Genomic DNA, 15,144 nt, shown 5'->3' with positions numbered 1-15,144 from the left:
ATTGGAACCTCTATAGGTCGAACAGTTCGGATGGGGCAGTTTTTGTACAGTGTGTGCAGGAGGGTTTCCTAACACAATATGTGGGTAGGCCGACGAGGGGGGGCCACATTGGATTTGGTACTGGGTAATGAACTGGGCCAAGTGATAGATTTGTTTGTGGGAGGGCACTTTGGAGATAGTAACCACAATTCGGTGTCTTTCACTATTGCAATGAAGAGGGAAAGGGCCATACTGCAGGGCAAGGTTTAGAATTGGGGGAGGGGTAATTATGATGCGAGAAGAATTAGGAAGCATAACATGGGAACAGAAACTGTCAGGGAAAGGCACAAATGAAAAGTGGAGCTTGTTCAAGGAACAAATACTGCGTGTCCTTGATAGGTATATCCCTGTCAGGCAGGGAGGAAATGGCCGTGTGAGGGAACCATGGTTCACAAAAGAGGTTGAATGTCTTGTCAAGAGGAAAAAGGAAGCTTATGTAAGGATGAGAAAACAAGGTTCAGTTGGGTCGTTTGAGGGTGACAAGGTAGCAAGAAATGAGCTAAAAAAAAGGGCTTAGGAGAGCTAGGAGGGGGCATGAGAAGTCCTTGGTGGGTCAGATCAAGGAAAACCCCAAGGCTTTTTACTCTTATGTGAGAAATAAAAGAATAACCAGGGTGAGGTTAGGGCCGGTCAAGGACAGTAGTGGGAACTTGTGCATGGAGTCAGAAGAAATTGGAGAGGCGTTGAATGAATACTTTTCTTCAGTGTTCACCAAGGAAAGGGGTCATGTTTTTGAGGATGAAAGTGTGATACAGGCGGGTAGGCTGGAGGAGGTAGATGTTCTGAGGAAGGATATATTAGCAATTTTGAAAAACCTTTGGGTCGACAAGTCCCCTGGGCCAGGTGGGAAATATCCAAGGATTCTTTGGGAGGCAAGGGATGAGATTGCAGAGCCTTTGGCTTTGATATTTGGGTCCTCACTGTCCACGGAGATAGTGCCAGAGGACTGGAGAGTGGTGAATGTTGTTCCTCTGTTCAAGAAAGGGAATAGGAATGACCCTGGTAATTATAGGCCGGTTAGTCTTACTTCGTTGGTCGGTAAGTTAATGGAGAAGGTCCTGAAGGATAGGATTTATGACCATTTGGAAAGATGCAGCTTAATCCGGGATAGTCAACACGGATTTGTGAAGGGTAATCTTGCCTCACAAATTTGATTGAATTCTTTGAGGAGGTAACTCAGTGTGTAGATGAAGGTAGAGCAGTTGATGTCATATACATGGATTTTAGCAAGGCGTTTGATAAGGTTCCCCATGGTCGGCTTATGAAGAAAGTAAGGAGGTGTGGGATAGAGGGAAATTTGGCCAATTTGATAAGTAACTGGCTATTACATAGAAGGAAGAGGGTGGTGGTGGATGGAAAATTTTCAGACTGGAGACCAGTTACCAACGGTGTACCACAAGGATCAGTGCTGGGTCCTCTGCTATTTGTGATTTTTATCAATGACTTGGAGGAGGGGGCTGAAGGGTGGGTCAGTAAATTTGCTGATGACACCAAGATTGGTGCAGTAGTGGATGAGGTGGAGGGCTGTTGTAGGCTGCAAAGAGACACTGATAGGATGCAGAGCTGGGCCGAAAAATGGCAGATGGAGTTTAACCCTGATAAGTGCGAGGTGATTCATTTTGGTAGGAAAAATTTGAATGTGGATTACAGGGTCAACGCAGGGTTCTGAGGAACGTGGAGGAACAGAGAGATCTTGGGGTTCATGTCCACAGATCTCTGCAATTTGCCACTCAAGTGGATAGAGCCGTGAAGAAGGCCTATAGTGTGTTCGCGTTCATGAACAGGGGCTTGCGTTTAAGAGCTGCGGGGTTATGCTGCAACTGTACATGACCCTGGTGAGAGCACATTTGGAGTATTGTGTGCAGTTCATGTCACCTCACTATAGGAAGCATGTGGAAGCATTGGAAAGGGTGTAAAGGAGATTTACCAGGATGCTGCCTGGTTTTCAGGATAGGTCTTATGAGGAAAGGTTGAGGGAGCTCGGGCTTTTCCCTTTGGCGCGGAGGAGGATGAGAGGTGACTTAATAGAGGTTTATAAGATGATGAGGGGGATAGATAGAGTGGACGTTCAGAGACTATTTTCTCGGGTGGATGTAGCTGTTATAAGGGGGCATAAATATAAGGTTCAGGGTGGGAGATATAGGGAGGGATGTCCGAGGTAGGTTCTTTACTTAGAGAGTGGTTAGGGTGTGGAATGTACTGCCTGCTGTAATAGTGGAGTCGGACACTTTAGGAACTTTCAAGTGGTTATTGGATAGGCACATGGAGCACACCAGAATGACAGGGAGTGGGATAGCTTGATCTTGGTTTCGTACAAGGCTCGGCACAACATCGAGGGCCGAAGGATCTGTTCTGTGCTGTACTGTTCTATGTTCAAAGGCAGACCAAGAGATTGATTAAGGGGAAAATACAATTTGAAAGTAAACTAGCAGGGAACATAAAAACTGACTGTAAAAGTTTCTGTGGGCATGTAAGGAAAAAAGATTGATAAAAACTAATGTAGGCCCCTTACAGACAGAAACGGGGGAATTCATGACAGGGAACAAAGAAATGGCTGAGGAACTATATTCATATTTTCTTTCTGGCTTCACAAAAGAAGACGTGAATAATATACCAGACGTTCTGAGAAACACCGAGCTGAAGGAAATTAGTATGAGTAAAGAAATTGTTTTGGGGAAATTAATGGGATTGAAGGCGGACAAATCTCCAGGGCCTGATCATCTTCATCCCAGAGTACTTAAGGAAGTGGCCCTAGAAATAGTAGATCCATCGGTGGTCATTTCCCAAAATTCTTTGGACTCTGGAATGGTTCCTACAGATTGGAGGGTAGCAAATGTAACCCCGCTATGCAAAAAGGGAGGTAGAGAGAAAACAGGGAACTATAGACCAATGAGACTGATGTCAGTAGTAGGGAAGTTGCTGGAGTCCATTGTCAAGGATTTCATAGCACAGCATTTGGAAAGCTGTGGTGTAATCAGACAAAGTCAGCAAGGATTTCCGAAAGGTAAATCATGCTTGACAAATCTACTAGAATTCTTTGAAGATGTAACTAGTAGAGCTGACCAGGGAGAACCGGGGCGTGTGGCTTTTTTAGACTTTCAGAACGCTTTTGACAAGGTCTCACATAGCAGATTAATATGTAAAGTTAAAGCGGATTACGGGTCGTGTCTTGAGATGGATCGAAACCTTGCATGTCAATATGGCGCCATGGCGAGGCGACTTCTTACAAGCTGTGCTCAGCATACCCTCTAATACTATCTTTTACTCTCGTTCTATGCTTCTAAAGCGTTCTCCAAAGCATCCTTCAAGACGTGCGTCAACACAGAATAGGTGAGCAGAAACTTATAGCCAAGTTCCGCACACATGAGTACGGCCTCAACCGGGACCTTGGATTCATGTCGCATTACATTCACTCCCCACCATCTGGCTTGGACTTGCGAATCCTGACTTGAGACAATTCACACCTCTTTAACCTGTGATCATCCCTCTCTCCAGTTGCTCCGTCTGGACCTGTAAAGACGTAATTATCTGCAAAGACTCGCATTCAAAGCATCGTCTTGCATCATTGACTTTGTCTATATCTATGTTTCTGGAACCCACCTGTTTATTCACCTGAGGAAGGAGCTGCACTCCGAAAGCTAGTGATTCGAAACAAACCTGTTGGACTTTAACCTGGTGTTGTAAGGCTTCTTACTGTGCTCACCCCAGTCCAAAGCCTGCATTTCCACATCAAGTTAAAGGCTGATTACTGTCTTTTCGTCCTGCCCACCTTGAAGTTCTGCACTTTTCCGGGAAGAGTTTTTGATCGGTCTCTTTTACCACATTTGCCTTGTTCTCTATTTTCCTCCTTGTGTTTGATCATAAATCTACATAAACTCACTTTTACAATCACACCAGTTTCCTTAACAACAGTCTCCATCTCCAGTTTATTCCACTAGGATTCCAACTGAAATTCCACCCTTATTGCTTTTGATCAACCCTCAATTGGAGATATCTCCCAGACATTCAGAACTCCTCCTATCGCTGTTCTTGCTAAATCCTAAGATCCACACTCACATGTGCTAGCCACCACATGTCCTCAACATCTCTCTCTTCAACAGCACCAAGTCTCTCTCTTCAAAAGCTGTTCTGGTCCACAGTTTCATCCTTTGTCTTAATCGGAGCTTTAACAACTAACTTTTAGTGAAGGATCGCATGCTATAAAACTCATGGGTACCAATGTGCCTGACTCCTCCGTCGCCGTAATTTCTCTCTGACCTCCATTCCTTCTTACAATCTCACCCCTTGGCTTGTGTTCACATTACTCTCCGATCTTCTCTTTGTCGTCGAGTGATTTATCCTTCACTAAGACCTTGGCTTTGTCCCCTTAACACCCACCTTAATAAATACAGTAAGCTCAGCAAGAAGCCAATGCTGCCCCAGTGAACTGATCACTTCCTCGCTTAACTTTATTTGTTCTCCTCTTGTCCAGTCTCTTTCCACCTGGGTCTTTGATTCTTCTGATGCCCTCTGTCATTTTAAGCTTCCAATTTCCTGGTCCTATTCATGCCCTCTACACCATAGACACCCAATCTCTCTCCAGTGCCAGCCCTCACTAAAATGGTCTGAAGAACATTTGCTCCTTCTTAGAATGTGGCCCAACCAGTCCCCAATCCCGACCACTTCCCTTCACCCCTCCTTGTTGAACTTGTTCTTGCATTGCAGAACATCTCCTTCAGCTCCACTTCACTTCCTCCTGCATGAATCCTAGTAACGCTGCCTTTTTCTGGGATTTGACGAACATTCTTTGTTCCAGTCCTACTCCAGCGAACTGGATAATTTCATTGACTTTTCGCCTAAATTCCACCCTTCTTTGCCTTCATATGATCTATCTCAAGTTTTTTTGTTTTTCTTTCCTTGACTATTCTGACTTCATTTCCGGGGATAGGTTATTAACCAATATTCACTGTAAGCCCACTGACAGCTACCATGGCTTCCTCACACCATTCTTCATGTAAAGGCTCTGTTCCATTCTCCAAGTTCCCCATTTCCATTAGGTTTGTTTGAACAATGCAACTTTCCATATGAGCACTTCTGACATATTTTCCTCAACCAAGGAGAGCACCCCCTCCTCCGTGGTTGATGGGACCATCAAACATGTCTGTTCTACTTCACACACTTCTGCTCTTACCCTTCTGCTCCCTTTTAAAATCATTATAGGGTTCCTCTTGTCTTCACCTTCTATCCCGTCAGCCTCCGTATTCGACAGATCATTCTCCACCATGTCTGTTGCCTCCATCATGATGCCATCACCTTCACTTTCAGCATTCTGAAGGGATCATTTCATCCGCCACATCCTGGTTCACTCGGTGGCCAACCAATACCCCCCCCCCCCCACCCTTTTCTGTGGCATCTTTCCATGCAAACATAGCAGTTGCACACTTGTCCTTTTACCTCCTCCCTTTTCACCATCCAAGATGCTTCTTTCAATGAAGTTCCTATGCTCACTGCTTGCAATGTGGTCTCCTTTTGTTGCTCTTTTTAGCCTTAGTTTTATTAGCTCTGATAATGTCACGTTTGCTCACGAGTCGCCAGGTATCTTTCTGATACCGCCACATGGTTCAAGCTTGAGTTATGATTAATAAGTCAGCACACCGCTTAGTAAGATTGAAATCAATGGCCATTTATTATGTACAGCAATCAATACTTACACAATAATCCTACTATCTATATCAAAACCTACCACTACTGGCCAATACTTAACTTTTGGGGATGGCCCACCAGGTCAGGGAAACGAATAGTTTATCGAATTGGATCTGGCCTGCGGGATTCAAAAGGCTGATATGGATCGATGGCTAGGTGGGTTGTTACAGGGTTCATGGGAGCCTGTATTACCTGCTGTGTGGGGGGTGGGGGTGCTTTCCTCCTTTGGGGCTTTCCCTGCGCACATTTTCCCTGAACATATCTCTGCGCTGTCTACTGCAATTCGTCCCAATCAGTGCCGTCTTCCTGTTCTAACCTTTCCCCAAAGGTGTCTTGGAATCCCTTTTGGACAGAAAGCATTGATTGCAGGTCTGCAATTTGCTTTCGGCACTTCACATGGTCTAAGGTACTCTGCCTTTGTTCCGTGGTTGCAGCGTGGAGCGCTCTCAAGGCTGCCTTCAGATCACTACATTGCTTCTGTAGCGTCTTCACCTGCTTCTCTGTCTCTTTCTTAACCACGACTGCACGCTGCGTGTCCTGATAAGCCTTCTCATACTGGGATTGAAAACTGCATAAATGCACCAGACAAGACTGGTGACCCCTGTTGCTCTTTTTTAACCTTAGTCTATTTGCTCTGTTTACGTCACCTTTGCTCATGAGTCGCCAGGTATCTTTATGATACCGCCACGTGGTTCAAGTTCAGGTTATACAGCACACCGCTTAGTAAGGATTAAAACAACGGTCATTTATTATATACAACAAGCAATATTAATACCCTAATACTACTTTCTATATAATAAACCTATCACTACTGGCCAATACTTAACTTAGGAAGAGCCCACCAGGTCAGGGAAATGAATGGCTTGTCCAATCAAATCTGGCCCACGGGATTCAAAAGGCTGCTACAGGTCGGTGGCTAGGTGTCTCTACCGGATAGCGATCGCTGGATTCAAACTTACTGTTGCCGGTTGCTGTTCTTGCGAAGGTCTCGAGCAGGCGAAGAGGAGAGAGAGAGATCTGAACTTGGACCCTCACTTTTATAGGGCCCAGGGGCTTCCCGCCTCCCGGGGCGGCCCTTGGCCTGAGTCCCAAGTGATTGGATCTGTCCCCAATCTCTGGGGTCGATGTGTCCAATGGTGAGGCGATTCCTCGATCGGGGGGTGGTCGCTCACTTGTCTTTGTTTCGGCCACTGCAGGCGCCGACAGGTCTGGCCCGGTATTCAATTGCTAATATGTTGCAATTGTTCCCAGGGATAGCCGATTTAACTGTGGATGTCTGAATAGATGGGCTGCAAACAGTCCTGAATGCAACTGCAAATACCTGGGTTGATGGGCTGTTGATAGCCCTGAGTATCGATCTGGGCTAACTTCCCAGAGCCGAATATGCAATACTGTCTGCAGCTGCCTGCTTGTGTCTTCTTAGCTGCTTTTCCCAGCAGTCTTTCGGGTTAGCCATTTTAAACTGGGTTTTGGCCAGATTACTCGGAACGCAGCCATTTTACGTGGCTACACCCCGTTTGGCGTCAGCCACCTCTTCGTCCTTGGCTTCTAACTGCCTTTTCAATTCCAGGTTCTCTTTTTCCATCTCGCGTACATCGATTTTATTCATTCGATGTATGCCTTACATTTCTTTTCGGAGCGTCCTGACGACCTCCTCTGTGCCTCGCAATTGTGCCATACAGGACACGATTGCCATTGGCTTGCGCGCATTTGCTAAGCTTTTCTTATGAATTTCACTCATGTTCTCCCACCAAGTATGCCCTATACTTCCGGGACCTGAGTCGTCATTATTACAGAAACTGCTCCACATGGACCATCCTTTGCCCTGTAGAAATTTCCGAATTTCCACTTCCCAAATGGGACACTGTCCCACTTTAATGCTGCTGATTGGTGCGACCGCAAATTCTTCGGGGTTCATGAGGCGTTGCATTGACCTCATGGCCATCTCTCTTATCTGCTTGCTACGTTCAAATTTGGAACAGGGGGCTAAGGTGGTGTCGTAGATGCGGGTACGGCTTGCACTAATTTCCGAAAATACCGACTTCCGACGGTTTTGACGCAACAAAATCTATCAATTTTACCTTATAACCCTGTTAGTTACGCATGCAGACACACACTTCCGAATTGTGAATTATTAACCAGAACCACTTGAACACTTGTGGGTTTTTTTTGTTTTTGTTTCCGATTGGATTCTATTCAAATTTCTGGGGTTCTCCCGGAGTGGTTTTCCACTTCTATGTCGGGTCCCGGCGGAGTCGCCAATTATGTTGCTCTTTTTAGCCTTAGTTTTATTAGCTCTGATTATGTCACCTTTGCTCACGAGTCGCCAGGTATCTTTCTGATACCGCCACGTGGTTCAAGCTCGAGTTATGATTAATAAGTCAGCACACCGCTTAGTAAGATTGAAATCAACGGTCATTTATTATGTACAGCAATCAATACTTACACAATAATCCTACTATCTATATCAAAACCTACCACTACTGGCCTATACTTAACTTTTGGGGATGGCCCACCAGGTCAGGGAAACGAATGGTTTATCGAATTGGGTCTGGCCTGCGGTATTCAAAAGGCTGATACGGGTCGATGGCTAGGAATCTCTATCGGGTAGCGATCGCTGGAGTCAGACTTACTGTTTCTGGTCGATGTTCTTGCGAAGGTTGCGAGCAGGAGAAGAAGGGAGAGAGAGAGATCTGAACTTGGCCCCTCAATTTATAGGGCCCAGGGGCTTCCTGCCTCTAGGGGCGGCCCTTGACCCTGAGTCCCAAGTGATTGGACTTGTTCCCAATCACTGGGTTCGATATTCTCCAATAATGGGGCGACTCCTCGATCGGGGGGTGGTCGTTCACCTGTCTTTGTTTCGGCCACTGCAGGCGCCGAGATGTCTGGCCCGGCATTCAATTGCTAATATGTTGCAATTGTTCCCGGGGATAGCCGATTATACTGCAGATGTCTGTGTTGATGTGCTGCTAATAGTCTTAGGTATCGATCTGGGCCGACTTCCCTAGAGCCGAATACGTTATTCTGTCTGCAGCTGTCCGTTTGTGTCCTGTTGGCTGCTTTTCCCATCAGCCTTTTCGGTTAGCCATTTTAAATCGGGTTTTGGTCAAATTAATAGGGAATCAGCCATTTTAGGTGGCTACACTTTATGTTGTGGAGAACAAATGCAGACTTGCTGACTTGTTTGCGGAACATGCCCTTTGTGTTGATAAGTGTTATCCCGAGCTTCCAATCGTCTGTTTTAAAAAAAAATTATCCTCCTTGCTCTCATGCTGACCTTTCTCTTCCTGAAGCTCAAAGTAAGCTTGAGAAAAAGCACTTCACCTTTCAACGAGGCACTTTACCACATTCTAGACTCAAAATTGAGTACATCAGGTTGAAATATTGTAAATTCTGGCACCATTTAATAGAATCATAGAATTTACAGTGCAGAAGGAGGCCATTCGGCCCATCGAGTCTGCACTGGCCCTACTCAAGCCCATGTCGCCACCCTTTTCCTTTAACTCAGTAACCCCACCTAACCTTTTGGACAATTCGGCATGATCAATCCACCTAACCCGCACATCTTTGGACTGCGGGAGGAAACCAGAGAACCCGGAGGAAATCCACGTGGCGGGCGGGGGGGGGGGGGGGGGGGGGGGGGTGGTAGGGGGGGGCGGGGGCGGTGGCGGTGGGGGGGGGGGCAGCAGTTGCATTTACAGATTCGGGCCTCCTATCCCTGGAAGCATTTTGGAAGCTACCACAAGGGCAGCTGAGTTCTGAGGCAGTGGGTTCAAAAGCCTGCCTCAGCTCTCTGCAATTTTTAGCCTTCGCCTCTCATGTCTTCACACCCACCCACTCCAAATGCCATCCCATCCCCCGGCAAACCCAATGCCAACTCATATCCCCTACCCTACCCTCACATTCTCCATTCCAACCCACCCAAACTCAATGGCACTTCAATGCTGATCCATACAGTATACAATATGCACAGAACCAATGTACCCTATTATAATAACTGGATGTTTTTTTTAAAGCAGTTTCACACATGCCATTTTTACTGAAGCATTCATTGGCCCTGCCCGTTATTTTCACATTGTTTTGTGGTCTGTGAAAATTAGGCCCATCATTTCTGCCTTTTTCCTTTGTAATCAGTGTATAACACCAAAATCCTTTTCCTCATTTATGGATTTTTATAAACCTGCACTCCTCTATCTGATTTCTGTCAATTTTCCACAGCTATATCTATACCAGCAGTTTTCATGTTGTTCCATGTATAGGCATCTAGCCCTAAGCTACAAAGCTGCAAGTGATCAAGGAAACTAGAATCTGTGTTGAAAGAAAACCAGTTACAAAGTGTCTTAATCGTGTTGATTATGAATGCACATTGTAAAACATCCCCATATATTGTAACATACTAATCCATGAATAGAGCCTTTGTTACTTTTCATTTTTCGTAAATAGTGGCACAAAATTGAAAAATGATACTGCCATTGCTTTGATGCAAGTAACACACAAACCAGGAAATCCTCTACTCCACCACCTTATCAAGGGCATTTAGGGTTGGGCAATAAATGCTAGCTGAGCCAGCAATGTCCACATCCCATAAAATAATAAAAGAAAAAGATCTCCAGCCTGGAATGAACAACATAAGTTCATGCTCACAGACATTTTCTTAGCCACTAATAATGTCATTCTTGTCCTGCTCTGAGGCTGTAATTGTGGCTGTAGTATGTAGCAAGTTTCAGTGAAAACCTTCTTGAAGACATCTGACACACTGATTGAATACTTACTCCCTGAGAACCCTGAGAACCTTGGCAGATATGGCCTTCAGCTTAAAGTCTTTCTCCCCAACCTCTTTCTCCCTTTCCAGCAACTCTGCTTGCTCTCTGTTGCCTCTGCTTCCTCTTTCTACAATGCTGTCATTCAAGAGGGAAGAAGATTAAGAGAATGCACTTTTGGGAGCGTGATTTGTGTGAAATCCTTTAAGTATGGACTTAATTATGCAGCATACCATTCCTGGAAGACGTCAACAACTTCAAAGAATTTCAGAAACCACTAAACATTTATACAATTGCAGCATAAAACAATAGAAAACCATCAGCAACTAACCTGAAAGAACAATTTAAATCGAATTTGTTCTTCTTGCTGCTGAATGCATGTCCACTTGTGTGGGGTTAAGAGAAGGTGTTAGCTGGACCATTAAGTTCCAAGATGGCAGTGTCAGCATCCAATTTATGTAATCAATTGATTAATGTTACAATCTGCCTACTCTACATACTTCAGGTTCATGCTCCCTGCACATGCATGAATATGCTCACCAAAATGGTGCTTGGTGCAGCTTATACCCGAATTAGAACATAGAACATAGAACATTACAGCGCAGTACAGGCCCTTCGGCCCTCGATGTTGCGCCGACCTGTGAAACCACTCTAAAGCCCATCGACACTATTCCCTCATCGTCCATTGTTTTGATCCGTTTGTGGGATATGAGTGTTGTTGATGAGGTGCACTATGAATACCATTCTTGAGCCAAAATGGTATTTGTGGTGTGTAGAACAGTGCTCGAAGGGAGCACTATGTGACTTGTAACTGTTTAAATGTTAGCAGTTCATGTTATTAAATTTTTATTTAGGGCTCAGCCAGTGAAAGTACATTGGTGGCACTTCTTGCTGCAAGAAAGAAGATGATTACACAAATGCAAGCTAAATGTCCTGATCTTGGAGAACACACAATCATGTCAAAGCTGGTGGCTTACACATCCGAGGAGGTGAGTGTTGCTCTGGTGTTTTCTTTGAACTGACCTCATCAAATATTAAATGTCATTATTAAGCCACCCGTAAGATACGTGTAGTTTTATAATAGATGAGGAATGTTGGCCATGAATGTGAACAAGACAACTGAACTTAAACAGAATTTAAAAATAATATTAAAAAGTCATTAATTTCTGCAATTACTTTTTTTGTGAAGTTCAGAAAATAAAATGAGTCATTGTTCGGCACTTAGTAAGTTTGGGTTTTAGGAGCTCCACAACTAAAAATGTGCTAAATTGCGCCAATTTGGCCAATTATTAGAATGCAGATATCAGCCTGGATATTGTGCGAAGGATTTGCCACAAATATAGTGGAATTCTTATTTAGTTGTTCAGAAACAAGGCAACAACTAGATCTCAAACTACAGTCTCAAAAAGTGGAGTGAGAAGTGCAAGATTGGGGATAGGTAGTTGGATCGCTGCCCCCACACTTGTACTAACAGTAGTTTGAAGGCACTTCTAGAATATTCTTAGACTATCCTGGAAACCCCACTCAAAGCCTTTAGCTCACTCCCTGCTTCCACTGAGAGATCACAGGAAATTGGATAGGATTGGATTGGATTTGTTTATTGTCACGTGTACCGAGGTACAGTGAAAAGTATTTTTCTGCGAGCAGCTCAAACAGATCATTTAGTACATGTTTTTAAAAATGCATAATAGGGCAACACAAGGTACGCAATGTAAATACATAGACACCGCCATCGGGTAAAGCATACAGGAGTGTAGTATTAATCAGTCAGTCCATAGGAGGGTTTTGAGGAGTCTGGTAACAGCGGGAAGAAGCTGTTTTTGAATCTGTTTGTGCGTGTTCTCAGTTTTTGTATCTCCTGCCCACTGGAAGAAGTTGGAAGAGTGAGTAAGCTGGATGGGAGGGGACTTTGATTATGCTGCCCACTTTCCCCAAGCAGCAGGAAGTGTAGATGGGGGTCAATGGATGGGAGGCAGGTTTGTGTGATGGACTGGGCTGTGTTCACGCCTCTCTGAAGTTTCTTGCAGTCTTGGGTCGAGCAGTTGCCATACCAGGCTGTGATGCAGCCGGTAGGATGCTTTCTATGGTGCATCTATAAAAGTATGCCATACAGCCCTTGAGCCTATTCCACCATGAATAAGATCATGGCTGATTTGATCGTGTTCTTAACTTCATATTCCTGCCTTCCCCCATAACCCTTGACCTTCTTGTAGATCAAACGTTTGTCCTGCTCGGCCTTGAATATATTCAATGGCTCGGCCTCCGCTTCTGAGATTTGCAAAGACGAACGACCCTCTGACAGAGGAAATCTTTCCTCATTTCCATCTTAAGTCAGAGACCCCTTATTTTTAAACTATGCCGCCTAGATCTAGATTCTCCCAAAAGAGGAAACATTCTCTCAGTATCCACCCTTTGAAACCCACTCAGAATCTTATATGGTCTGAATTTTTGTCTGTAAAAACATGCACCTAGTGGACCCAGATGTTGGTGCAAAACACACCTCCAGTCGCGATTGGCCCTGGAATGTGACTTGGCACTGGCTGGCCAATTAATGGGCAGCTGGCGTGAAACGCGTGCTGGGAAAGCCTCCCGCTGCTGTGGAGGACAGGAAGAGAGAGGGCACCAAGAAAGGGGAGGGTGGAGCTGGCGTTTTTAATGTGCTCCCTCGGGGGACAGCCACAAAAGAGCAGTCTCTGGGAGCTGCTGACCTGTTTTTTAAAAAAAAACGTTGGATTAGAAAAACTTTGCAAAGATTTTCTCGGCATTCAAACACAAAATTAGCCCCAGACATTTTTCAAATTTGATTTCATCCCGTCCTGGATCCAGGTTGCAACTAAAACGTAAAGGCCGTCTGGCCAATCGGCCTGCCCACCAACCACAAATGCAGACGGGCAATGTAAAATTGTACCTAATTGACCCCATACTGGGCGAAGTTGGCTGCTTGATTGCGTACTCCAGAATATTTCAGTTAGCAGGCGCGTGCAGGAGTCAGAAGCCCACCAGAATATTTTCGCAGGACGTTCTGTCTGTTCCTGGTGGTGGGATTTTCCTGCCGCTCTGTCAGTGGGATCTTCTGGTCCGCCAATGGCGACCCCTGCCATGGTTTCCCCAGCAGCAGAGGGTGTGAACAACGGGAAACCCTGTTGACAGCGACTGGACCAGAAGATCCCACCACCGGCCAATGGTGGGTCGCCTACACTGCCACAAACACACCGCGGGGGGAGGCAGAATATTCCTCCCATTGTGTGAGTGCATGATGACATTGGGTCGCGCACCCGACGTGTTTGAGGAACATAAAATTCTTGCCTATTTTTCAGTAAGGTCCTCATTCATTCTTCTTAACTCGAGTGAGTATAGGCTGAACCTGCTCAACCTTTCTGAATTTTAATTTCACATGTAAATATAACACATTACATGGGTTTAACTTTATCCAAGTTATTTGTTGACATGAGCTTGGTTCAAGAACTAAATGTACTGGCCCGCCTCATGATTGGCCTGCATTGATGGCCATGGGGAATCAGGGCCATTTCTTTTTCATGATGGAACGATAGATGTGCTTTTGCATTCAAGCTTTTCAATGGTCGCGTTAGTTTCCAATGTTATTCTCAACACTATGTGAGACATGATTGAACCTGCAGGCTCAGTTGGCCTCCTTTTATGTATCGTAAAGGACATTGTCCAAGATCACGGATATAATTAAAATGTTGTATGTGAACTCAAATCCCTGTAAGGATTCTGACAGCCAACACCCCGAGATGGGGTACTGACACTGCTCTTTAAGCTCCTCATTTTCTTACTTTGACTGTTCCCATCACCCTCAGGACACCAGGTCCTTCCCACTACCCTCAGCCATGCCCTAACCCCACCATCTGCCCTTCCTTGCAACCCTCTTCCACTCTATGCTCCAAGCTCACTCCACACCCTCCCCTCCCCTCACCGCAGATTCCCCTTTCTGGTCCAGAGCCTCCATGCAAGCTGCCATTCTCCTGCTCGCATCCCTAATGCTGCAGAGTTCAACAAGGAAAATTGCTGACCTCAATCACAACTGCACAAAGCTGACTGAGGAACGCCCCCTTGAAGCAAATGTTAACTGGGCGCATAGAGATTCTCATACTTTGCTCGCCTAATCTTTTTAAAAAAATATATTTTATTGAAGTTTTTCAAACAAAGATTTTCCGTTTTTACAACTTAATAAAGGAATATACATTAAACGTTATTTAAATAATATATTAAACTAACAACAGATGGAAAAAGAAATAAACAAAAAGCAAATATCAACAACTAACTAAGAGAAAAAACAAGAACACGGAATAATCCAAATAATGCAACTCCAAATATAGCCAACCCCCAGCTTGGTTTGACCCTGACCCCCACCACCTTTGAGATCACTCTTGTCACACCCTCCCAGAACTCATGCAGTGCCGGACACGACCAGAACATGTGAGTGTGGTTTGCCGAGCTTCCCGAGCACCTCCCACCCCTGTCCTCCACCCCAAAAAACCTGCTCAGTCTTGCTCCCGTCATATGCGCTCTGTGTAGAACCATGAATTGAATCAGGCTAAGCCTGGCACACGAGGACGAGGAGTTTACCCTATTTAGGGCATCTGCCCACAGCCCCTCCTCAATATCTTCCCCCAGCTCCTCTTCCCATTTTCCCTTCAGC

At 45.1% G+C, this 15,144-nt stretch overlaps 1 protein-coding gene across 2 annotated transcripts in view; it reads left to right on the top strand.

Annotated features, from left to right (window-relative positions):
• LOC140425049 (aromatic-L-amino-acid decarboxylase-like) overlaps window positions 1-15,144 on the top strand; it is a 273,377-nt gene that overhangs the window by 45,654 nt on the left and 212,579 nt on the right. For both annotated transcript variants that reach the window (XM_072508855.1, XM_072508854.1), the window contains one exon: window positions 11,336-11,470. In XM_072508855.1, coding sequence (XP_072364956.1) covers window positions 11,336-11,470 — 135 coding nt within the window. The remainder of the gene's footprint in view (window positions 1-11,335; window positions 11,471-15,144) is intronic.

This window comes from Scyliorhinus torazame, chromosome 6 (genome assembly GCF_047496885.1).
Source record: "Scyliorhinus torazame isolate Kashiwa2021f chromosome 6, sScyTor2.1, whole genome shotgun sequence".
Taxonomy (NCBI): Eukaryota; Metazoa; Chordata; class Chondrichthyes; order Carcharhiniformes; family Scyliorhinidae; genus Scyliorhinus; species Scyliorhinus torazame.
The sequence above is the reverse complement of the archived record's forward strand: the minus strand, read 5'-3'. Positions and strand labels throughout refer to the sequence as shown.